Raw genomic sequence first — 27,465 nt, forward strand, 5'->3', positions numbered from 1 at the left:
AATGATCTCAGTTTGAGAAACTGTTTTGTTCTCCATTTAATCTCATTGGCTTGGAGAAATAATTGAGGTACAGGATTTTTTAATAATAAAGTAAATGATTTTGTGTTAAAGAGATCATCTATGTTTCTTCAAAAAATAAAACAGAGGCACAAATACATTTGAGATATCTAGGTTCAACAGAAGCAGAAAATAAAATGGGATTTGAATAAATACGTGATGACGTTTAACGAGTGGAAAAGCTTAATATCACGGCAAGGTGTATAACTCCTTTAAAGCCTACTGTGAATGTACCTGTGTATCCTACCCGATTCTTTGATTTTTCTCTTCCTCACACTGAAACCTTATTATCCGGATCCAGTATGGCGTGAGAGATCCGTCCTTCCATAAACTCATTTAGACTCATTGTTATTCGCATACGAGCTACTCTGAGATCCAAATCAACACCTCTCTTTTTTGTCCTTCACAGGCCACGCGTGTGTGCTTTATAAAGATGCGTAATAACTTTCGGTCCGCTTTCATGCGTTCTGGCAGACATGTGTTTTATTGAAAAAATAAATGGGAAGATGTAACCAGAGAGAAGCTCTTGAAAGGAACACACCACCTACTGCCTTATGGGAAAAAAATTGTTTTTCAGAGCTCGGGGCTTCATTCATCAAAAAGGTACAAAATAAAACATAAGAATAAGCCTCTTTCTGTTGGAGAGGTATTCAGAGACTCCAGTCTTCTGTGAGCTTTCAGAGACTTTAATCTATCTATGGTGTTTTTTATAAGCCAGTCATTATCTGGTTGTGGCTTTTGTGTTTGTCAGTCTGTTTTGTGTTAGTTAGGTTGTGCTCTCTGAGCTGTATATGTCTGTGTGAAGCTCTTCTGTTGGTCACTGGTTGTCTGACATGTGGATATAAATAGACGGCAGATGCTGAGAGGGTTCGCTGTCGGTGTAAATGTCAAACATTTTTTAGTCTGTATGTGTAGAGAACATGATAACGCTGTTTCCAACAGATGACACTTGCAGGGTGACACACAGAATTGTTTTTTTTGTGTTGTGATGTAACGGATGAGCTAACACAGCTTCTGTTTTGTTGCATCTTATGAGGTGACAAAGGTGATAAAATAGGGATTATAAATAATAAATATTATACACTTTCTTTTTCTACACACCTCAATAATGGTATTAGCCAATAAACAGATCTTCCTCTTCTCTGCTGTTTTATTTAAAATATTGTGTTATTTATGTATAGTCGCGGAAAAAATTAAGAGACCGATTCAAATGTTCAATTAATCAGCATTTCTAGATGTATTGTGACCTTTCCACTCCAGTGTCTTTTCAATTTTAATCAAATCAAAGACCAAAAGCATGACATAACATCATTAAATACACATGGGCCTACAAATATAACAGTAGTATTGCAAAAAGTAAATGTGAAGTTGATTTCTTTGCAGTATCTTTTCAGTATCTGTATCTCAAGTTTAAATTTTCTGCAAATATATGCAAATAGAAACAATGTTTTGTTTGAAATTTTGGGAGAAATATTGTCAGAATGAAACAGAAATGATAATTTTTCCTAAACACATAGCTATAAATAGTAAATTCAGAAAAACAAAAAATAATTTTGAAATGGTCACAAATATTTTGTTATATATACAGTTAATATATAAAAATATTGTTCATTATCAAACAAATCTGAAGCAATATTTTACAAAGAGTTTCTTTATTTAACTTTAAACAGACTGTAGTATTTCTTAGTGGCAAACGCATTTTTACTTGGTTTTTAAGTAAAGCTAAGAAATATTATGACGTCAAATAAATAAAAAATATTTAATTTCTGTACTTTTTTTGTTTCCAAAACTTACATTGCGATTCTGAAGTTGCTCTTTCAGCTCAGAAAACTTGATTGATTTCTCAGTTGTGTTTCATTTAAATATCTTATTTGTAAGATGTTCCTCCTAAAATTGCTTTCGTTAGCAAAAGTTTCCATGTTATTCGTGATGGATTCAGACCTATTTTGACTCGCACGTTCATATCACACATGATGTTCATTGAAACCTGGTAGACCACATGTCTTTCGGCACATGCATGTTTCTGCATTTATGTGAGAGTTGTGTGGTGTGTTTAAATGCATTTGAATGTGTGCCCGGCCGTTTGTGCGTGTCTCTGCATGTATCTGGTGGTGATGTATTTACCTCCAAGTGCGACGCTCTATCCTGCTTCCTTTAATCCCCTGACTAAATAGGGCAAAGATTTATAACCGTGGTCTGTAATGAGACATTGATTGCGTTGAAAATAGGCCATTTAGTGTCTATGCTGCAGTATATGAGCCTCTTTCTGACGGACTCTTGGGTCCTCGGGGTAGGGGAGTGGTGGACACAGTCAGCTTTGTCTGCTATCAAAAGGACTTGTGTGCCATACACAGGGCGTGTCACACAGGAGAAAATTTCATCTGAAAACCGTTTTTTGATGTTATTCGGGTAGTTATTGAAAATTTTTTTGAATTGAATTATATTTAAGAATTTAAGTTTGATTTGGATTTTCTCATTGGTTTTGTGATTAGGATTTGACCCAGCAGAGTCACAGAGACCTTGATCACTGAACCAGCTCTCTCTCTTTCTCATCTGAAGCATGACAGCAGGATAATGTAGGTCTTAGATTCTCCTCGGCCTTCAGACTTATCTCAGATAGAGCTATTGTGCCACATTTGGGCTAATTAGTGCCGTGTTTATTCCAAACCCCTCGATACCAGGAACGTCGACCTTGGAATTACTTCCAGATATTACACAAAAGAGTCTTCCTCTCTTCCTCTCTTTCCTTCTCATTATTTTAGTCCTGAAGTACCGGCAAGAAAAACTCCCACGTTATGGGTTAGGGCATCTGAATAAAGTTTGTGTGTGTCAGGGTTGTGAGGCATTGAGATCTATATTGACAAATACCTTGAGCAAGACTAAGAAAGCACACAGGATGAAAAATTGTAAATCGGATTAAAAATTCATATGGAAGGAAGTGCAGTAACACGACACAAGGAAACGTTTATTTTAACTATAATAATCGATAAACTATTCTTGCCCATGTTGTCGGACTAATGAAAATGCTCTTTTGTGTCTGTGTTGATTTGATCAAAATGACAATTTCAGCTTTGTTGTTTTTCCAGTCGATTACAAATTTATCATCCTGTTTGCTATGGCCAGTTTAATTCAATTCATGACCCGAAAGACATCCAGTTTTTGGACTTTGGATTGTGCTTAGAGAGATAGTTCACCCAAAAATTATCTTATCATTTACTGACATTCAAGTTGTTCGAATCTGTATAAATATCTTCGCTCGCTATCATGTCAATACTTGAACAAGCTCCTGATTGGTTAACACGTCAAACGCCCAAAACGCTTAATTCGCACCGCAGGATGTCCTATCCCGTCCGTGCAATGACTTAAAATCTAAATCACCCACGCTTAGCGCTTCATTCGTGTTCGGTGGGAACACAACATAAGTCACACATTGTCTTTCTCTCAGAATGTTGGTCTTTTCTCTGTTAATCTGCTGGTTTTCGTTCCATAGACCCTCAGTTAGGAAACAGACTTAAACTGTAATACCTACACACGGACACACTACTGACAGCGTCCGCTCCGGTGTTTCTGTCGTAACATGATTCGTAAATTCTTAATACGTCCTGTAGTGGCATAAATAATGAAGTACTGATCTTCAACTCAACTACATTAACACATGATCCACGCTGCTGAGGACCGGCCTAAATTTAGTCCACATTTGTTTCTGTTCTGAGAGAGAGAAATAGGACAGCTGGAGTCAAAACAGGTATTGGTCAGATGATGTTGAGGCATTGTAAGAGTGGGAAAAGCAATTTCTGTCTTCACAGTGTGGTACGATAGGCCACCATATTTAAACTTCCCACATGAGACTGAGAAAATAGAAGATTTATTACCCGACTCCACTAGAAAATGTCGTTTTAATTGGACAAATGCACAAATCAATGAGAGCTTTATTGGTACAAACTAATAAAATAGCTCATTCCTGGTCGCTCCAACAGGTTATAGCAGCTGCAAGGAATGTTTTTGGGTTAAAAACTAGTTAATCTCTATCGATTACTGCAGGGAAAAATGTAGGCTATTCCCCTAGTTTGTAAACAAAAATAAAAAATAAAATTTAGCTTCAAAGCTCTTCCGTAAAACTGTAAATTCATTCTGTTTGGGTTATTTTATGATGGATAAAAAAACTTGATAAGCACATCTTATTATAAACCACAGGCTGTTTTAGGGCAGATTATTTAATTCAATAAGTGTTTTTAAACACAGTTTACCATTTTACCCAAAATAGTTCACCAAATCTAACTACTGGTAGTTTAATTAAATTTTATTCAAATTGATTTCAATAGCACTTTTCAGTTTTGCATTTCTGTAATCTTATTTTTTATCTTATTTCACTGAACAATAATTGTATTAAATGAACGATTTGTTGAATTTTGTTGCATGTTAATTTGATTAAATAAACAACACGTCATATCTCTGCGTGAGACATTGACATCTAGTGGTTGAGCTTGGTATCGCAGTCTAAATTCAAAATATTGGAGAGAAAAGTTTAGCCAAGGAACGGTTCTTGTCAATTTTTTTGGCTTGTTATCAGAAATAATCTACAATAATCTACTCTATTATTTGCAAATGTGTACCGGAAGTTAAGGTTAGTCCAGGAACGCGTGTATGCGCAGTGACATTTGTTTACGCTGTTGGTTTGAAACCGTCAATAGAATAAATTGTTTATAAAACAACAAGAGACTATTTTCCCAGCTCTCAAGAACAAATGAACAATGTAGAGAGGAAAATAACAAATACAAAATGAAGGCAAAGACAAATACAAAGTATAAACACAGTAAGGTAGTGCAAATAAAATAATGTTGTTTTATAATTAAATTATTATAAACTATTATATACAATACCAAATTAAAAAGCTTCAACGATTTACAACCATATCAAACTTTACTAGTTCGATAACCACACTTAAGTATTCCTTGTTCTTCAAAGCTGTCTTTTATGGACTCAGCAGTTCGGACAAGTTTTATCACTAAAGTTGTTTAGATGACAGCAGGTTCTGTCCACTGTGATGCACGATGTCATTCTCAATCAAGAGCAGAATCACTCTCAGAGATACTTCCCTTTAAAAAAAACATTGACATCTCACACAGACGCTTATTTAAGGTGACGATTTCATCCAGATCCATGCGTCCCCTGCGTTCAGAGTTGCAGCGGAGACACGTGAAGCGTGTTTGTATATTCCAGGACTGAATGTGTTGCGTGCTGATCACTTAAATGTCAGATGCTTTTAGAAACGCTGCCACGTGCGGCTGTGTTTAAGAAAGATCGCTCCCCGGAGACTGACCTTATAGACTCCCGGACACTTCCCGCTCTCTGAGAGCTCACTTTAGGACACAGAAAAACATTGATTTTCACCATCAGGGTAAATGATGGGAGGCTTACTCAAAGAGAAAACACAGATAGCCTGTCATTTTCAGCTCACAATAGTGTCATTGCTGACTCGATAGCAAAGTTTAGGTGCAAACAAAAAATCTGCAGTAATCGGATTTCTGGCTCAATTGGACCGAAAGGCCTTTAAGAAAAACAACATAATTGATCCGATTGAGCTCCATCCGAATGACATTTTGAATGGATTGAACAGGGTGGCGCAGACCTGAAATAATCAGATTGATAGGAGAAAATTCGAACATTATGATGCGGTAAATGTTTTTTGCATGATGCATTGTTGTTGCACGGCTATTATAGATGACTTTTTGACAAATGCTACGAGTCGTCCAGGTATTCAATTTGTACTGTGTGCACATCCTTAATATATCCTGCAGAAAATATTAAGAGTCATTTATTGCCAGTGCCTCTTTGTGTCTTTTAAATATGTCCACCCTGCTGAGCACAGATGGAGATTCTGAACTCCAGGGATATCTGAATTTAACAGTTCCCGAAAAATGATGATAATATTTTGTTGATAATAGCAGTCTGATAACACCAGTGAAGACGTCTCGTCCAAGAACAGTGCAATATGGCAACTCTGGAGTGGATTAGCTGTCACCTGCTGTGCATTGTGGGAGTTTTGCACCCTCTGTGAAACACTCTGCTCCCTTGAAAGGATTTACCTTCCTTTTAATAAGGAATAGAAATATGGCTAGGTGTAGAATTGTAATGGCGCTAAGGTTAACAGGACGTATTTTTGGTCTCGGTGCAGATGGCCGTCGCTGACCGCATGACGTGTGTGCTTGAGAAAATGATCGATGAACACGTTTGTTATTCTAATCCGTTTCCCGAAGCGTTTAACAGCGTAACGCTCTTAATCATCGCTAAAGTGCTTTCAAGTGCTGTAATTCTGCTCCATTGGCCATCAGTGGTTGGTATAAACAGCCCAGCAGGTGTGCAGCACCTGTCAGCATTAATGAGCGGGAGTTCTTTATGCGGCAGGATTTTGTTTTTTGATCCTAATGTAATTATAAGCGCTCCGCGCTTCTGAATTTACTGTAGATTCTCGTTTTTTTTCTCGTTCGTTGTACGAGCCTAAAAAGGGGTTTGCACTTCAAACGGTCTGTTTTAACGATTAATGTTGCTTCAGGGTTTTTTGGTGGCACGCAGGCTTCACAAGCTGAAGCAGACAACTCTTGGTGGGCCGGAATAGAACTAGAACGAAGCCAGGTGGTCCAGAAGAGGGGCGATTGAAAAGCAATGGGGATTTGTGATGTCGACTGTAAAGGAAAGTCATTTCAAGTTATTCTTTTTTGTGAAAGCTGATGGAGACATCAAACTTTGTTTCATAAATAATTGTATCTGTTCGGTACAATGCAGAGTGGAAACTAATATTAAAGGGACAGAATAAATACACCCCAAAATAAAGATTCCGTCATCATGTAGCCTGTTAACTGTCACCCGCTCCGTATATGGGACACCTCAGTTTGCGTCAATATTGTGCATGTAATTTCTTATTGAATCATGACAAACTGTATATCATTGGAAAGGTCTGAGACTCTAGAATACAGATTCCTTTGGTTATTTTTTAAATAATTTATTTAGGGAGAGTAATTGATTCTTTTTTATAAAGAGTGTTCGATTTTCTTGGTACCCTTTGGGACCCGTATTTTTTTAATGTATTTTTAATCAAAGAAATACATACACTTTTTTGATTAATTTTTTACAATAAACCTAACAACATACCTTTAAATTTTTTTGGTTTGTTTGTGATTTTTTTGTTGTCACAATAATCAGCTACTTTACTTTTTTCAATCGAGACCAAATGTAAGTCTGTATTCCAGAATTCATTAGTTACCGCCATTTTGGTTCCAACATGTGTTTCATGTGTAGGCTCAAAAAGGGCTCTGACAATCACCCTAATGTCATACCTAACCTGAATACGACTCTTTTTTTCTGTGGAACACAAATGTCTTAGTGATGTTGTCTTCACACAGTGAATCGGGACCAATATTGTTTGGTTTTCAATGTTCTTGAAAAAATCTTCTTTTATGTTGTGCAGAAGAAAGTTGCACAGATTTAGAATGACATGAGGCTGAGTAAATTTTAACTTCGGGTGAACTATCCCTAGTTTTTGGAATAACTGTAACAGAAAGCCACTCTGTGCCTGTTCACATGACGTGTAGGCCTAGTTAAAGATGTGTGTTTGGAACAGAGCTTTGCTCCCGTCCGCGGTGATTCCACAGCTGTAAAGCTTTGTGCGTGTGTCTGGATGTTTTGTTTTGATGTCTTGGGGTCAAAGTGGTTTATGTGTTAAATCAAGTGTGATGGCACTGTGTGATTCTTACAACGTTCCACCGGTTCTCACAGCCTCTGATCTCTACAGTACTTCTGGAAAACATGAAGCGTTTGAAGCACCGCAGACTCTTTTTGCTTCTGTTCTGAGATTTTTGATGCTGTATCTTGACCTTTGACCTGGTCATATATTATGAACATAGTTTGATTCAACTTTAGTTACACTTTGAATAGAAAAACACAATAGTCTTAAACTAATATTAATCTCAAATCCTAGCTGTCCTATTCTTTATATGCTGTCGACTATGTCCCAACATGCCTAAGCATATGTCAATGATATGTGAAGTATATGTGTATGTGTGATTGAAATATCTCCGACTGATGCAATATAGAAGGAGAATGTCCAAACAGACCACATTTCCATATTTTATATGAAATGTAGGGAATGTAATGATAAGGGATGAAGGGAGGATATGTTTTCAGATGTCTGAGATTGCCTAAGGCCAGTTTTGTGAGCGGGTCGGTTGTGTGAGATGATATCGAGCCCTGGATGCGCTCAATAAAGGCTGTGATCTATTTCACAGCACAGAATCGAGTCTCAAGTATTCATAAGATCTGTTCAACAGCAGCTCGTGAAGGTGGACTACAATCTGGCCAAAATGTGTCTTAGAAGGCAGCAGAAGTGTTAAGACTTTTCAGATCAAATATTGTTTTGCATGTTGATATTTACGTGGGATGAGATTCCTCATGTCATGTTTGGACATCGTCCAGTTCTGTATTGAGAAAGAAAAGCTTTTCATACACACATCCAGTCACTGCGACTCCAGGGACGAATAAAACCGTCTCTCGGCTTTGAGCCGCCGATAACATCAGTCTGAATGTCCATGTGCTCTTTTTTTATCTGAATTGTGTTTTTATCAGTAGGTCCTATAGGCATTTTCCATTCTGTGTGCATGTTATTTTTATACAACAGACCGCCGAGCCAAGATCAGCTTGACCTTTCTCCTGGCTTTTGTTAAGAGAGGAAATATAAAAAAGTTCAGAGCGAATGAATTGACACCTGGACCACCAGCAGGGTGTAGTCGGGCCGGCTCGCTCTATCAATCACATCGGCCTCCGCCGCTTGTTTGTTATTTCAATATCCGCGTCCAAATGTCTGGAAACAGAAAGGTTGAGGGTTGTCAGAGCTGTCCGTAGCTGTGCTTCAATCGTTCGCTGCACAGATTGACTTGTTAGAAGTCTAGACTGCGTCACTCTCCTGTCCTCAGTGCATTGCTATGGCTGGATCTATTCTTTTCCCACTGCTAAACAAACATACTGAGCCATTTTAAAGTTTTGTTGATTTGTGACATTTCCTAAATGAAAGATTGTTGCGATATTAAGCTTGTATCAAGGGAGGAATCCAAATGGATATGAGTTTGTATACATTTGATGGTTCTTGACAATTTTTGATTGAAGAAATGTTAAGCTATGTGTAGAATGGACAGCTCAGATTTGGCTTATTTATTATGGTGTTTTGCTTTCTCCCCTTAGTAAGGGTCTACCCTTTTTTTTGTTATTTGAGTATGAATGAATCACCAATGTAAGCATCACATTGATTACTAATGGCAGCTAAAGTCTGAAGTACTTCGTCAGTTTTACTGTACAAACCAAAATATTTTGTGCACACAGTGACACTGACTGCTGTGGTATATTTTCATGCGTTTGTACAGTACCAAAGTCCACATGAAAACACACTATAGATATATTATAGTACTAAAATTTCTTGAGTATACTACATACATACTATGCAATAATGTAAATCATATACATCCTATAAACATATACATATAGAATAAACATACTACATTATACTGTTTATGCTATTTCTATATTATATTAATGTTATATTATCGTAAATTGCATTGTACAGTAGTTTACTATAGTAGCCTCAATACTACAGTATGCTAGAATTTTTTTACATGGAGGTCTTTTTGACCTAAAGCCCCAGCTTTCAAACTCTAACAAATATCCAGATATTTAGTTGTATTAGCATTTTAAGGCTTGTATTGTCTTCTTCTAAAAATCATTTTTAGGTTGCCATTCAAACACTGTACTGAATATTTAAAAGGAACCTTGGGTGTAGAGAGAAGTATGGCTTAAAAAATTAAAAATTGCATTTACTTTATAAATTTGAAATGCAATTGCAAATACCTATGTAAAATGTATAGGATAAAGCAATGTAAGTCGCTTTGGATAAAAGCGTCTGCCAAATGCCTAAAATGTAAATGTAAAAAGATGGAAATACACCAAATAGCATATATTTTTTTTAAATATTATTTTAGCATTTTTTTAAATACACTATATTTTCACCTTATATTTACGGAAGAACTAATTTGTGTGTCTGTGTTCAGTTCAACCCATTTTTCGTCATCGAAAACGAACATGGTGGCCTGCTAAAATGAGGTTAAAATGAGTATTACATGTAGTTTTTATTAAGAAATGAAAATATTTGATGTGTTTCTAACAACAAATGCTTGTAGTGTAAGTCTATAACAAGGTATCAAGCCATACATTCTTCTAAACTTTGGGTTCCCCTTAACTTGAACAGGGGAAAGTATTGGCATCAACAAAATTGCATTTTCAATTTAAAGAGTTAATTCACGCCAAAATGGTCAAATTTTGCACGCTTTTAGGTTTTTACACAGAAATCAATTGGCATGCCTTCAGAGGACATACTGTATAGGTCATATACTGCCAACTACTTAGGTTATACAGGTTCGGAGCAACACGTAGGCTATTTAAGTAATTGACATTTGTATTTGGTGGGAACTAGTGTTTTATTGTCCTTTTCGTACCATTGATATCAAAATGATGCACATGCTGTCAAGGGAAGAGAGAAAGAAAATCGGAAGGGTTGAACTTTTTAAACAGCACTGCACATTTTTCAGATATAATGGATAGGAAATCTCTCACCGTCAAGGATTTGCCACTAAATGAAAGTGCGTGAGGACGGAAAGGGAGGGCAAGCGGCACGGAATCAAAACAGCAGAGAACAGAAAAGTATTTCCTGCTGGACGCCTTACCGACGTTTGGAGCGCAGCCAGTTGTTGTAAAAGAAAAGCTGCCTCCAGGAAAACCAGTAAATAAAGCAGAAACAGAGGAAAAGAAGATATAAAGGGCTCTTAGAATGAAAGAGGGGCTCTATATCAAGATAATCCACAAATGCTTACATTGCATGTCCTGCTCGCCTCTGCGTATGTGTATGCGTGCAATGAAGCGGCTGTTTTACGAAAGGTCAAACTAACACAACAGCGATGCTCCTCTCTGCCCTGTGCCGCTGCCTTGTTTTTCAGGAAGCTCCAGGAGGGCAGACCCTCGTGCTGGGCACACGCCTCATTGAGGGCCCGCGGGGACCCTATTGATCTCGAAGTGTTAAACCGCCACCTCCCACGCATTCACAGATATTTGCGTCTCGGTCTGTGATGAAAAGACGTATTAGAGACATAAGATCTCTAAAGCAGCTCATTTAAATGCTCCATCTGATAGACAGTCAGTTCCCGCAGGGATCCATGCTGTGACCATTTTACACGCTAAACACACACATTCTGGCTTCTAGTCAAGTTAAATTGATGGTATTTTTGAGAATGATTAAATACACAGATAAACACTTCAAATCTACCTAATGAGAACATTTTAGCCCTGACCAATAGCCAATGATCTTTCAGGGTTAAAATGACACACTTGAACACACAACAAAAAATGTGCTGTTTCTCAATGTTGATACTGAACACATAAGAAAGTTAATTGTTTCTGATGTAAGATGCTGATTGATTTACTCATTTTATACTTGTCTTTTTGCTAATAATAAAAAGGTGACGTACAAAAAAGTTGTTTTCAAGTATTCAACAGTGCTTTATTATTCACTCCTCAGATATATACTGATATACTATAGGTTATAAAACATTGTATACATGGAGTGCAATATATATATATAAATATATATATGTAGGCAAATGTTAAATTATACATGTATGCTACTTGTAGATTGAGATTATTGTATATACACTACATAAAGTATACTTAAAATTAAATTATAATTTGAATTTAATAATACTTAATATAATGAACTTGAAGTATACTTTTATAAAAGTTTTATAATTTCTCTTTTTGTCCTTTGGATTCTCAATGTTAAAGTCCCCGTGAACCGGAAGCTGCGTTTTTACTTCCCTATTCTGACACATTTCCGAGTGAAAAGGAATTTCAAAGGAGGAAAATAAGTGGGCGTGGCTTGCGTCATTTTGGGGCGGATGTGCATTTTCAGATTTTAACTGAAGATTATGACGGTACATGCATTTTAAAAAGAAAATGACCCACATTGATATTTCACGAACAATTTAGAATTGTCATTTTTAATTTCACTGGGACTTTAACTGTTTTTGTGAAAAAAACAGCATCTTTTTTATGTGAATTGTTCATTAGATATGACCGTTGTTGTTTTTCTGTGCTTTTTTTATTGTTAAGACAAAACAGAAATCCTTTTTCAACGTATTGACGTAATCGTCTGAGACACTCCAAGACTAATTTAAAAACTTCTTTCTCTCTTGTGGTTTGGAATTGATCAGGAACAGTTTGCCAAGACAGTTTTAATGGAAAACTTAACCTCTTCAACTCTAAAAATACCTTTCTATTGTTCGCCAACTCACAATTAATGATTGCTGATGTGGCTTGTACGACCATGGATATCATGCAGGCTCGAGAAACTAAAGATCACAGGATGTTCCTTTAATGATGTGCTGCTGGTTAAAATTTACAGAGTTGCCTGTCAATAACAGCTGATCAATGTCTGTAAATAATCAGTAAGATTGGAAAGGTCATCGTGAATAATTAAAGGGATCAAATACCCTCCGGTTACTCACTGATAATCTGATTCCAATTGATTATCTGATTTAATATGCTAACTAGGAACTTCTTGAAGATCAAAGTGACAGTTTATGATATCTGCAGTTGTCAATCAAGTAATGAGAGACATGGTGAGATACTAAAAGAGTGAATCTAACACTCGCCAAATGTCATATGTGAGAATTTTTTATCTTTTCTGTATAAATAAATTAGCTGGGAAATTTAGTAGGATCTACAGATCAGGTTTACATGGACTTGTTAGAATGATGATTTGAATCTTGTAACAGTTTATCATACTGACCTTTCTTTTTATCATTGGTACAGCCAATATACAGACATGCTTATTTAAGCGCAAGGAATTTATCGATTCGGTTACCATCCTACCGACAATTATTTTAACAGCTATCTTTTATATACATCTTATGAAAAAGTTGCTGCATTACATTCTAACAAAAACCATTCATTGCTTTATGTGACCCGGTCTTTGTAATCCAGGCTAAAGTCTCAATCTAATTATGAGATAAGGAGCATTAAAGTTAGTTTTTTTAGCTATAATATACACTATAATTTCAATATTTGAACTCTCTGTAAGTCGCTTTGGATGAAAGCCTCTGCTAATTGACTAAATGTAAATGTAAATTTGACATGGCCTTGATCACTCATAAAGATGTCAATTTTTAAAGCTGGGAAAAAAATAAGAATAATTACTATGTGTTTGTGTAAAGTGTTTCATTCTGTGAACTTGAAGTATACAGCATTTCTCCCAAATTTTAAAAAATATATATTGTTTCTATATGCTTTTATTTGGAGAAAATGAAAACTGACAACAACAGAAAAGATGCTTTGTATTTTTTCAGACCTCAAATAAGTTCATATTCCCTTTCAAGCAATTATTTTACATGGATTTAGGAAGAGTCCATCTAGAAATGCTGATTAACTGAAAATTTGGGCGGTCTCTTAATTCTTTTCCGGGGCTGTATTTTCACAGAATGTTCTTTAAATTATGTAACACAGTAAATCACCAAAAATGGCTTTTCTCGCTGGCAGCGTCACATTATAGTTCTGAATTTTTCTGTTTTCTATTATTTCTTTTCAATTTTTTCAATACTTTTTTTCTGTCTTGACCGGCCACTCTGCCATGCTTTTTCTGTAAAGCTGCTGTGCAACAATGCAACATTGTGAAGGGGTTTATAGAAATAAATTTGATTTGAATTGAATGTTGCTGATGCAAGTGATGAGGAACAATGTATTCAAGGCCTTAGTGATGATCTTGCAACAACGATCTTCCTTTTTGCCGGTTTTGTCTGCTGTCAACAATCTCAAACGGTTTAAGAGTAGTTTAAACCCTAAGCATAAGCAATGCTAATATTAATGGTCGCCCATTGATACATGCAGTCCTTACACCCAAATCATGATGTATCTCTACAACGGCAACATTCTGTCTCCGTGCTGTTCCAGGTTTTTCCAGCAGTAATTGAATGAAGTGTTAACCGATGCGTTAATCACATGCTGTATGTTCTATACATTGATGTTCTACATCCTCCGCAGACTGCCTCTCTGACTGTGCCGAGCAGCTGATGGCAACCAATACGAGCTGGATTTGTGGATATGGTGTCCATTATGTTATTGGGTGTTTAAATATTCCCAGACAGGTCGATAGCTTGTCCGGCAAGACAAATGGCACGGCTGCCGAAATCTTGCTAGAGCAAAAAATAAAACAAGACGAAGTTCTAACTGCAGTCATTACTCTGAAAGGCCAATTAAAAAACAGCATTACTGTACAACACCATCTGCTAGAAGGATGTGTGTGTGTAGTTTGTATTTACGTGTGTCATCGTCCCCTGAAAATCTGGGGCAATTAACAGAACAGTCAGAGCATCGGCAATTATGGCAAGTCTCTTATGTCGGCCCAGAGAGAGCGCCCGCCGCACCTTCGCATTTCTCCTCCAGAATTCTCATCCTGTTTCGAGGTGGCGACACATGAAGTGCCCGGATGGTTAGTGACCCTCTCAACCGGTAGACTTGTGGTCCCCGAATCTTGCCTGGGGTTTTTAATTAAAACGGCACCCTAGTTCAAAGCACTCTGAAGGTTCTTGGTTGTGTGCCAGTGGGGTTGACTAAATATCTCATTTCCCGCTGCGGGCCAGAGACGGGTTTAATTAGTGGATATAAGGCCGAGGAGGCTGCAGGTGTGTTGAGTCTGGGGCTTTTGGATCGGTATGGAGAATGCGGCTCTGAACTCCTCTCCCGAGTTGTTTATTAAAATGGCCTGAAACTGCTGATCTCTGGACAATTTAATCGAAGTCTTATAGTAGTAAACCACGCTGTTTAATATTTCATTTGTTTCTTTTTAACATCGTCAAAGATATATGGATAGCACACGATGACGTTTGCTTAAATCTCTCCCCCCATGGGATTTAATTTGAGAACTATGACTTTTCTGACTTTTTTGTGTGCACATTATATATTTTGTGTAGATGTTTGTGTATACATAGGCACTTGAAAACACGTACCTGAACCATACACATAAAACCTGCTTTGTTATTACCATGATTTAAAACGATTAGGAAACATATAAAAAAATGTACTCATCATTTATTCACCCTCATTTCGTTCAAAACCCATTTATGACTGTTTCTGCTGTGTAACACAAAAGAGGCCAACGTTCCTCAAATTATCTTCTTTTGTGTTGTGCAGAAAAATGAAAGTCATACAGGTTTGAAATGACATGAGGATGAGTAAATAATGTAAGAACTTGAAAGGATTTTTGGGTGAGCCATCCCTTTAATAGAAATGATTGTACTGCCTTTCATTTATGCTGATATGTTTAGGCCTGGTGTATAAAGAGCTTACACACTGAAGCGTTATGTTTTGATTACCTTAGAATGAGCGATTCATATCTATATACACCGCGGGTCCCCTTTCATGGAATTGGCCATGTTGTTTCTACAGTAGACCTAAACCGACAAACTGCTCTACAGTGCATGTTCCGTAAATACATTAACTTCTCCGGCAAAGAAGTGGAAACAAGACGACATCTTAGCCCTGTGTCAGCCTCTGTAGTGCTTCGAAAGGGAGGGGCGAGCGGTGGAGTGAGCCGTTGGTTGCAAATCGCAACCTCACCAGTAGATGCCGCTAAATCTCATACAACAGAACTTTAAATCTAGCGGGTATAAAAATTAGGATGGATTAGGTTTGGGCTATATTTACCAATAAGCACTGGACGAAGGCTGTAGTGAAAGATCACGATGGACGATGACATCGCCCTGCGACGTTTAAAGTGAGGCACGTCTGGCACAAGCTGCGCAGAGATGCATCTTTATTCAGAAAGAGCTGAGCAGTTATCAATTCAGGCATCTGTACAGCGCGAGCTTCCATTTATAAAGGCTGGCTTGGTTGTATTCTTATTCTGATGTTATATTCATTAAAAGAGTTATAAAGTGAGGTGCGTCTCATTTAACAACGCGAGCTGCGCAGACACACATCTTCTTTATACAGTAATAAAGTCAAGCCGGTCTGCGCAAACTGTGCATTCTCTTTCTAAAGTGCGAGCTACACGGTTATGAAGTCAGGTTAGTCTTATCTGTAAAGTGCAAGGTTTTATGCCTCTTATTCTTGGTCATTTTTGTTTACAATGCGCAGCACAGAGCAGCGAGAGTCAATGCGAGCTTAACATCATCATGTCTATCACCCATCGGCAATGGACGATGGCATCATCTATCGGCCCAAACTGGAAATTCTGCACCAGCACACAAAACCATGACAGACAGTGGACACAGTTTATTTTTGACATTTTTGCCAGGGGTGATTGGGGACAGGTGGAGTTTGGAACCCTTCCCTACCTCCAAAGTGGAGTTTGAGAAGCACTGCTCTAGCCTAAACAGTAAAGCAGTGCCAACATTTCCAGGGACTGCATGAACCTGATAAAAATGTTTACCTTGAATTCAGAAGGTTTTGGATAAAAGCGTCTGACAAATGCACAAATGTGAAAAGCCAAAACAACCTTTTATTCAGAACAGAATGAAGGAAGCAGACCTAAAAAAAATCATAAAATTAAATCAGTACACTTTTGTTCAATCTAACTGCCAAATACAGTAATGCTGGGTAGATGATGAGTCTGTAGACTTTAGTCAGCAGAGCTAGATCAGGGATGTTATGATTCTGGGGCTCAATCTACTCAAGGTTCTGTCCACAGGCTGTGGATTTCATTTTGGACACCAGAGCATTTTGTCCTGTGACCCGCAGGCATCTTTAGGATACAGTGAACGGTATGGATTGTGTGCGATGAAAGAAGATGCGGAATCTGTCACTACAAGAATGGCCGTAGCGATCATTTTGACAGCTTATACTAGACTGTACTGAATGTCTTTTTTGCAATGGAATATTTACATTCAAAGCTTCTATTGAGATTATAGAATGAAGCTTTAAATGTCTGTTATCATATATTATAATAATATCTCTCTAAAAAATGTCAAAATACTCAACCACATCCCCAAGTGCCAAGCGAACTCAGATGGGCGTAAATAATACGATCGTTAAAGTAAATCATTTATATTTTTGTATATTTTTTTGCAAAAGCTACGAGACCGTTCCCAAAGGTGTGTGCCTCGCTTTGTGTACGGTGTTCGGCTTTAGGACACCGGCAAGCGGAAGAGCAATGTTCTTTCAGCGCAGTGAAAATGTTGTTTTTGAAAGTCTAAACGGCAACAAATTTATATTGATGAAGAATAGATAAATACATATTGTGAATTTTAGAAATGATAATATCTATCCTTTTAGAATATATATTTCGACTTTTGGACTATTCGCACCCACCACTGGAATCAAATTGGATGAATAAATGGATGTTTTTTGTTAGGATATGTATTAATAAAGATAAAATATAATAAGTAATAAAATATGAACAATATGCATTTCTTTGTATAGTAAATACCTTCATAGACGTATATGGGCAAGCTACGTTTTTGCTTAGCAATAAAATGGCAGATAATAAGTTGCTAGGCAACAGTGGTGGAAATTTTTAATAACGGGAAAGAGTGCTGAAATGATAAATGTCTTTAATGCAAAAGGTCAATTTGATCGCCATGGCAGTTCGAGGTATAAATAACCTTTTGTGTTCTGTAATTTGTGTGTAAAAGTTTTGAGTACGCACCCAAGACTTTCACTCACTACACGTGGTGATGTGACAGTAAAAGTGAGTTGAGTTGTTAGAATAAAATATACATATATTCAAGAAAAGTCAAGGTACTGTAGTTACAAGGGTTTTATTTCACCAAAGTCAAAATGACTGTTTTGGTAGTTCTAGTGTTTAAGGGATACTTTACCTAAAAATACAAATTCTATAATCATTTACTCACCTTCGAATTGTTCCTAAGCTATACACATTTCTTTGTTCTAGAGAACACAGAGAAAGATATTTGGAAGAATGCTTGTAACCAGACAGATTTTGCTTCCCATTGACTCCCATATTAGAAATAATTCCTTTTTTTTCTGTTGAACACAAAAGAAGATATTTAGAAAAATGTAGGACAGAAATCAGTTTTGTGACACTTTTGACTACTATTGTATTTTTCCTAACTATGGTAGCCAATAGGGGGAAAAATCTGTCTGGTTACAAGCATTCTTCCAAATATCTTTTATCTGTGTTCATTAGCACAGATTTGGAACAACTCGAAGGTGCGTTGCATAGCATGCAGGATTCAATTTATAATAACATATTACAAACCTGCCATTGTATTGGCTTTCAGCCTTAACGTGAAAATCATTTTCATAAACATTTTCTGTATCAGTGCATTCAAACTGTTTTGTATACCAAAATGTGAAAGTGATTTACATGCATGCATTCACAGACATCTCCTCGCACGTGCACATTGAGACTGAGTTGAATTATACAGATATTCTGGTTTTCCAGTGAGAACAGAACAAGTGCATTGTGGGTCGGCTGCCCTCAGATTATCCAGTGTGGGGAGAAATCTCATGTTTATAAGATTAAAGATTAAATGCCGTACTCTCACACATTCACGTTCACATAATCATGCAATCCTAGCAGCACTGATGCAATGCAAAAACATGCGTGCGAGCAAAGCAATGCAAACCAGGCGGCGTGCACACGCTCTCGGTTCACGTGTGTGCTTTGAGAACAGCTACAAGGCAAATGTTGACACCTGTAAATGAAGTAATGAGATAAATTAGAGGGAAACCTGAAAACAGGTCTTTACCATCCTACAGTGCATTCTGGGCCGTGCATATGTGCTCATTATATCCGAATGTGCGGCTCGGGCTCCTGTGATGCTCCGTCTCAAGTAGAGTGAAAAGCACTTAATAATTCAGGAGATTCTGGTGGGATCAAACGCAGCGCCTGCTTCTGTTTGCGCTGTTCTGAATGCAGAAGGGGGATGTGTGTTGGTGGGATAGAATTAAGGGTACAGGGGTAGGCAATATTTGTATTCGATTTTATCTTAATTTTTCGCCTTTTGATGATATGATGTAATGTAAGTATATACAGCCACGGAAATAAATTAAATACTTTTCCAAATGTTCATTAAACAGCATTTCTAACTGTATTGTGGCCAGTGTCTGTTCAATTTCATCAAAATCAAACCCCAGGGGTGACATAAAGTAATCCAACAACGATGTCATCACATCATTTTTTTACTTTCCCTAAACACATGTACAAATAGTACTGCTGTATTGTTTAAAATAATTGAATATAAACATGTTTTCTTTGCAGTATTTGAGGTCTGAAAAATCGTTTATTTTGACCCGTTTTCATTTTTGGCAAATAATGCAAAATAGAAACAATATTTTTACTTGACATTTGGTAGAAATATTGTTAGTAGTTCACAAAATACACAAAAAAAATGATTTTACTTAAACACATACCTAAAGAAGTAAATTCCGAATAACTGAAAATATTTTGATAATTCAATTTTCATGGCTGTATGTTGAGGTGCATGCTCAACGGATCTGAAGTTGGCTACTGTGATCAAGATATGTTTAGTTTCACACACGCACGCACGCACACATGTCTGGTTTACTATCTCCGTGGGGACAGGCCATAGGCGTAATGTTTTTTATACTGTACAAACTGTATATTTTATCCCCTAACCCAACCCCTAAACATAACAATCATAGAAAACTTTTAGCAATTTTAGATTTTTTAAAAATATTGTTCAGTACAATTTATAAGCTTTTTTGCACATGGGGACCTCAATTTTGGTCGCCACCGAGATATAAAAACATGTCCACACGCGCACACACACAGGTCTGTATTACTGCACATCAAATCAATGGTTCCGCTCATTGGTGTATTGGGTCAGGTCCGTATGTCACTCATTATTTGCTTCTCTGGCCTCTGGCCGTCACATTAGCTTCACACCAACTAATAGAATTGAGTGATAATTTGACATGGTCATTGTGATGTGGGCTGGAGCACTCGCCGGATTGATCTCCGTGGAAATAGCAGGGAATTCCCTACGGGTCGACCCATTTCCCAGTCAATGCTGCTCTGACTGATATGACACTTTTATTTTTATTGCACCTCACGATAGAATAGACGCATTTCTCCATTTCTCTCTCACACACGCACACAGATAGAAGTGCATGTCCTGGCAGTCTATTAGACAGATGCTTGTTTATTGGAAATCAAAGTGGATTTGGAATCCCTCAGTAGGGAGAGGTCAAAGGTTAGACCTTGTTAGACTGTCACAAAGATTTAACCTTTACCCCTCCCTCCCTTCCTCTCTCTCTCTCTCGCTTTCTTTATAAGTTGTGTAAGGGTACATTTTTCTTTATTAAAGAATTAGTTTATCCGAAATTCTGTCATCATATATCATCCAACCCATGTGTGATGGCAGCCAGTGATATGCGTTTATTCTTTGATATGACAGCACAACCGACAATATGTCAACGACTTTGAGTTATCATCATCATTTAAGGAAGTTTTCTCTGCAATATTTCTCCTATATAAGCAATTACTTCAACAAAATAATAAGGCGACACGATTCATTTCATTTCCATTTTTAACAGATTGACAGCCCGTGATGTGATGTTCATCCACTAAACCTAATGATTTACTCAGATGGTGTTTTCTGCTCACCAATGTAAAGATCTGAACATTTTATGATCATCGTGCCCGTGAGCAGGACTCTATAGCTCACAATGCTTCAGGGTTTCTCCTTCTGTAAATAGGATATGCCAAGATGCTTTAAAGCATCAACACATGATGTTTAGATGTATGTTTGATTGAAGATGACTAGAACTGTACGTACTGTACGGCTTGTGTGAGAAATTTTAAATTTTTCGGAGAATGAATTCAAACACTGACTAACTTTGTTCAGCGGCTTACTGTTCTTGTGAATTCCCTGAATTGTTGAACATAACAGACCAACCTGCGGTTGAGGTATTTATCACATTAAGCTCTGTGGAAATAGATGTTGGTCATATCTGAGACCCTGAGATCAAGACTCCAATTCTGACAACTGCTGTGTCTGAAACCGCTCCCTTGTCACTCCTTCACGATTCCCTACATAGCGAATGACATTTAAGTGACTGTGGTGATTTCGGACACTGACGTATATAGCCTGCGTCTGACAATACTGTCGCAGACGTTCTTCATAGACACAACAATTAGCTTATATTTCACCTGTGTGGTTTTCTGGATCGTTTTTTAAAATATAAAAAATTATTTTCACTTTATTTGTCACGTTTATTGTATTAGTTTAATAGAAAAAGAACAAAACAACTGTCACATTCATTAGCAGTTATGCTCATATATCAATATAATAAAACAATTCATATAGTAAATATAAAACACTTCTGTTTATTACATTAATTTAATCTGCTTATTCTTAAAAAGTGGAAAATAGCTGTCAGCAAGGACAAACATAACACCGTGTCTATACAGGACGCGACAGGCGCGACGCGACATGACAACCTTCTTGTTCTTAATGGGTATTTTGTGCCGCGCCGCATCCAGTGTGGACAAAATTGCGTCTTTTGGCGTGTTGCGCCGGTCTCGTCTGGTTTTGATACGGCGCAAAGGTGTATGAACCTACATTCATGGCATTAACGGTCAGTGACCTCCAGCGGATTATATTCAAGCGGTCGTCTGCTGTTGTATCATGGGAATTAGGGAGCGAGTCGACATCGAGTGCACGCTCAAAATCAGAATGCATTGTGGGTAAAAAAGATTGAACGTATGTAGGGAATTAGTTCACTCATGCCGGACACCCAACATAGTGCACTGTATAGACACAGCTTATGTGTTAAAAGTTAATTTTCCCTCTAGCCTACAGGTTTCTCTATGAAGAAATGACATTTCGTCAGTTTAAGTAAAACATTTTTTTCTCTGTGATCAGATCTGGATAAACCCGTGCTCACTGTGCATCAGACGGTCGGTGATGTGAGAGGGAACTATTACCAGGAGAAAACTGTGTTCTTACGCTGTACGGTGAACTCCAACCCTCCCGCTCGCTTCATCTGGAAACGGGGAAACAGACTAATTGAACAGAGCAAAGACAACGGGGTGGACATCTATGAGCCTCTGTATACACAGGTATCACACGGACGTGCAGACACAGTTTCTGTTTTTTTTAATGAATATTTTCAAAGTGTCATGCGCATGTAAAAGAACAGTTGGAGTAAGGTGGATGGGAAGGACATTGGTGGGTTTACTAATAATAATTAAAATATAGAATTTACCTTATGGACTAATTTTCAGGAAATGGTGTCGTTTGCGGCAACATTACATCTGATATGTTTAAAATGATATTTTTACATAACGCAATGTCTTTTTGCTCACGACAGCATTGTGACTGTGTCATTTTGGAAATACGAAGTTTAGCATAAAGCTTTTTAATGTGATACTAATGTATTGACTGTTTTAAACACCTTATACGTCAAAAGGACATATTCCTCAATTTTCACTCCAAATCTCTACAAGCAGCCAGACCTGCACCCATACCATATTAATTTAGAAACACTTATACTTCCAAATCAGTCCATCAAAATGTCTAAACGAAGAACTATTTCCTGTGTGTTTTATCATCTGTGTGTACAGGGTGAGACCAAGGTGCTAAAACTGAAGAATCTACGTCCTCAAGACTTTGCCGACTACACATGTCAGGTGTCCGTACGGAACGTTTGTGATATTTCCGACAGCTCCGTCACCTTTCGACTGACCAACTCCACCAGTGAGTTCAGTGTTGACCTTTTAATTCGCCTTTTATATTTTATGTCTTCACTTATTCTAGTCTCATTCCCTGTTCTTTCTGCCCTGCCGTCTCTCTCTCGCTGTCAGGGGAGCAGAGACGTTCTGTGCTGAAACGCCGGCAGCAGCCGCATGCATGTCTTTGATCATGTTGGTCTCACAGCCTTTGTTTGTGTGTCAGGTATCTCCATGTGGATCTCTGAAGCAGCTTCACAATCACTCGTCTGTCAAGTGTGTGTGTGATTTTTTGGACACTGTGTGTATAACGAACGCTGCACGATGCGACGCAACACACGGCTTGTCCTAATAGGATTGACGCATCGCGTCGCGTCCAGTGTGGACAAATTAAACAATTATAATGCATTCTATTGTCGCATCGTGCAATGTGTAGACACGGTGAGAGAGGTGCCGTGGTGGTTGGCGTAGAAGTCCGCTGTATTTGACGTGACATTTTACCAAATATTTCTAGAAGATTTCAAAAGTCAGTTTCTATTTAGACACACTTCGTAAAGTCTTGGATCTTCATTTCTGGATGTTTTGTTTGAGGATTCCGCAACAAATTAAACTCACACCAAAGCCAAAAACATGTCTATTAGTGGCAGAGAAAAATTCTGTGCTGGTACAGCGGAAATAACTACAATGTTTAGAGAAGCCCTTATGAATTAGTCATGTCAAAAACATGTTTGTTCGTGTTCAAATTAGCAGCATAAAGAATTCATGAAATGAGTTCAAAGCTTGCAGAGAAAATCTAAAACTGGCCCAAAGTTTTCTGTATTTGTGTTACGTCTCTCTCTCTCTCTCTCTCTTTCTCTCTCTCTCTTTCTCTCTCTCCGGGTGATGAGTTTGAAAGACTCTCGAGTTTCCTCTCCGTCTGCATTCTTCACAAGAAAGACAGGTGTGTGGAATAGTCAATAGAGATGAGTGACAATATCTGAAGTCTTTACCACACGCACACACATACACAGATCTGCTCCATTGGTGTCCTGCCCTGTGGAGAAGCAACACACTGCCGTAAATTGGAATTTGTTTTCTGTGTGGCAGGAGCGCGCTTCTCACGTACACACGCGGCTCCTCGACGGAAGAACAAAAACACTGATTTGTTTTTCTGTTGGTTTTCATTTTCTCTCCACTGAGCAGAAGAGAAGGAAGGGAGTCTGATGAAATTGGAGAGAGCAGACATGTGTGGTTGCGTGCCGCTGTGCCGAAGTTTCAGAAGTTTGTCCATTTGGAGGATATAGAGTGAAGGAGACTGCGTCTGTGTCGAGGATTTGACACTCTGTATAGAATTACAGCTCGAGAGTGATGTGTAACTTCATACCTTGATGCTTACCGCTCGGATCTGTGAAGGTCAATTTCAGCGGGAACGAAATGGCCTTTGTGTTTAATAGATTATGATTCAATTTCTAAATCTTTCGAAAAAATCACATTTATACGTATATGGTGCTTCAGATGCTATAGAAATGGCAGAATGGTTCTTCTAAGATGTTTGCTGAGATATTGAATTGATCATATTTATTCTTATGGGTACAACATCAGCATCTCAGACAATCAGATCTGGAGTCTGAATTTTCAGTTCCGTTACTATTATCCAAACAACAAATAAAGAGTCTCAAAAGGTTCTTCGCAGTGATGCCATACAAGGAACTTTGGGATCCTCAAAGAACAATTTACTCAAAGGTTCCTCTAAGAACCATTTCTTTCTTTCTCTCTCTCTCTCTCTCTCTCTCTCTCTCTCTTTCATTCATTCTTTCTGTCTTTCTTCATGTTTCTTTCTTTCTCTCTCTCTCTCTCTCTCTCTCTCTCTCTCTCTTTCTTTCATTCGTTCTTTCTTTCTCTTTCTTTCTTTCTTTCTTTCTCTTTCTTTCTTTCTCATTCTTTTGCTTTCTCTTTCTTTTTCTCTTTCTTTCTCTTTCTCTCTCTTTCTTTCTATTTCTTTTTCTCTTTCTTTCTTTCTTTCTTTCTTTCTTTCAGACCTTGATCTTTCCTATCCATATTTTTCTTTACATCAACAGTTGCTGGTCTCATACTATTTACAGTCAGCCTGGGAAAGGGAACAAATTGCTCAAGCTTTCTCCAACACATTAGTATTTCATGTTCAGTCGAATGTTTATTTCATATTTCATATAGACATCCAGCACCATCTGCACAGATCGTTCAGTAGGAAACAGCTGATATAACTCAATCCCATCAGGCTCGAGCTCAGAAGAAGCTTTAATTGGATAATTGTACGGCTCAAATGGAGAGAGCTGTAGAAGTTTGGGAGGAGAGACAGAGACAGGGTCTATATTCAGTGGAGGAAACTGAACCTGGCACGCTTTTCTCTCTCTCTCACATTTTTCCTGTCTTTTCCTCTTGGTTGAATCCCGCTACACTTTCATATGATGACCTGTCAGGCGTTTTAGAAACAGGAAAGAAAAGGCACATGGGTTCTGTTACGATACAGAGTGAGCTTCCTACCAAGACAGCATTGTAATGCTTCATAGGAACACTAAGACAGTTTAAGACGTGCTTGACGTGTTTTGAATTTCTGCATAAAAACAGTCACAGTTGGTCACAATGTCACGGTGGAGTTAATGAGTTGCTTTTTATGTCGTTTTGATTCAAAGTAGTTTATCCACTGAGAGATTTTAGAGTTTTGGTAGATGTTTTATTAATCTGTGTCCAGTCATGGATGTTGTTGTTTTGTCTTTTTATTTGTCTGTGATTGGTAGAGGTTGAAAGATTATTGTCTCTATCTTTGAGGCATGGTTGCACAGGATTAGGTTTTTCCCAAAATGGGTTTGACGACACAGACGAGAACAGAACAGGTGGCGTCAGGTGGATTGATTTTTGTATCATAATCCTAAAGCATTATAGGACTTCATTCGACCTCTTAAAGTGCAACGCCTAATCCTCTTGGTCTAAATTCTCTTTCATGCAACACAGCTTGTTTGTATGTTTTGAGCTCACGAAATACATTGGAAATAGATGAATGTGATAGAAATCTACAAGCAATTTGTGATTTTAAATGCGTTAATGAATGTAATATCATATACATCCGTTTTTATATGTTCAGTCATGCTCTGTGCTTTTACATTGATGCATTTGACAATTTACAGATTCAAAAAATGTGATGAAAAATCGGTCAGGAATAGTTGGGATGCAATCTGCCATCTCAAAATCATACCCCAATATCCAAATTATTATAAATTTACGATATATTAAGATTTTTCATGTACATGTGCTCAATTGTGGTGATTTTTAACCAAAGAGTTTGGTCTTTCTTTAAAAGTGCATCTTTCATAAACATCTGAAGTACTGCAAAAAATTTGATCCTGCAATCCCGAAATTGAACTTGATGTTGACAAACCCAGCACAGCTCTGTTTTTCTTTTGGGTTCGCGCTGTTAGGAAACAAACCCGCTTGTCAGAATCCTCATTGTTTGTCAACACTTTCCCCATCAATCCACATTGAAACCGCATCCACTCAGTTAATTATAGTTTGTATACACGCTCATCCCTGACTGGCGCTTCTGTAAATCGTGTGTTTTAACTGAAGAGGTTTGTAATCTCCGTAATCTTCTTCTTTGTCGGAATCCGGAGTTATCAGACGCAGTTTAATGCCGACATTACGATGGTGAATTTTTCACGTCAGATTTACATGAATTGGTGCTTTGTGGTTTAATGTGCAGCACTTAACGTGCTGTAGGGTCAATGTCTTTGTGTTAGGGTGGCTCTAATAAAAGGGTTGGTTAAGCGTTAGTTAGCTGTGTTAAAGTATCTGGCTTTCTCAGCCATTAGCGTGCAGTAATTGCTTGGGTTTAATTGCATAAGCATGGTCCCCACGGTAATAGAGATGCTGGATGTCCAATCTCTCCCTTCTTGTTGCTTTGGTGATTCTCTCTCGGTCTCTCTCTCACGCACGCACACACACACACACACACACACACACACACACACACACACACACACACATATGTGTAAACACAGAGAAACTTACTGCTTGAATGGATACTTACACATTTCTTAGTCCAGTTGTATGCGTGTGAGGAAATAAACAAAAAACAGCATTTACAAAAAAGTAGAGGCTGTAAGGAAATGTAGAAATATGTACATTAATTTTTTGCCATTTTCATTGTCATTTTGTAAAGTCATTTTATTAGAATTTGTTTCTTTTTTATGTTTCTATGTTAGTTTTTCATTTCAGTTTTACTAGTGGTTTCGTAGTATTTCACACTTTTGCTAAACCTGTCTTTCTCTCTTTTTAAAGAAGCCAATCTTATGCCGGTTTTGAGGCTTTGATTTATTTGAGTGTTTAAAAATTAATGTTTGTGTTTCTAATTTAAAAAAAAACGCTTTATATTTCACATATTTCAAGTCTTTTGTTCACCGCTGTCCCTCTATTAACAAGACGACTTTATTTTTTCCGTTCTATATGAAGTCCCTCCATCCAAAACGCACTGATTTGTAAAGCTGACCAGGTCTGTCATGATTCGTTCCCTGCATGTCCCACCCATACCATATCAGCGAGCTTCCGCTTCTCAGGGTGTTATGATTGATTGGTCCCCCTCTCAGTGCACGTGTATTCACAAACTTTGAGCAATAAACAGTAACAATGGCGTCAACTTCACTTTATTACTA

The 27,465-nt window shown here is 37.7% G+C and overlaps 1 protein-coding gene across 2 annotated transcripts in view; it reads left to right on the forward strand.

The window, feature by feature from the left end:
- LOC130432232 (MAM domain-containing glycosylphosphatidylinositol anchor protein 1) overlaps positions 1-27,465 on the forward strand; it is a 140,328-nt gene that overhangs the window by 60,927 nt on the left and 51,936 nt on the right. For both annotated transcript variants that reach the window (XM_056761525.1, XM_056761526.1), the window contains exons 5-6: positions 21,996-22,192; positions 22,697-22,829. In XM_056761525.1, the coding sequence (XP_056617503.1) occupies positions 21,996-22,192; positions 22,697-22,829 (330 nt within the window). The remainder of the gene's footprint in view (positions 1-21,995; positions 22,193-22,696; positions 22,830-27,465) is intronic.

Source organism: Triplophysa dalaica, chromosome 11 (assembly GCF_015846415.1).
Source record: "Triplophysa dalaica isolate WHDGS20190420 chromosome 11, ASM1584641v1, whole genome shotgun sequence".
Lineage (NCBI taxonomy): Eukaryota > Metazoa > Chordata > Actinopteri > Cypriniformes > Nemacheilidae > Triplophysa > Triplophysa dalaica.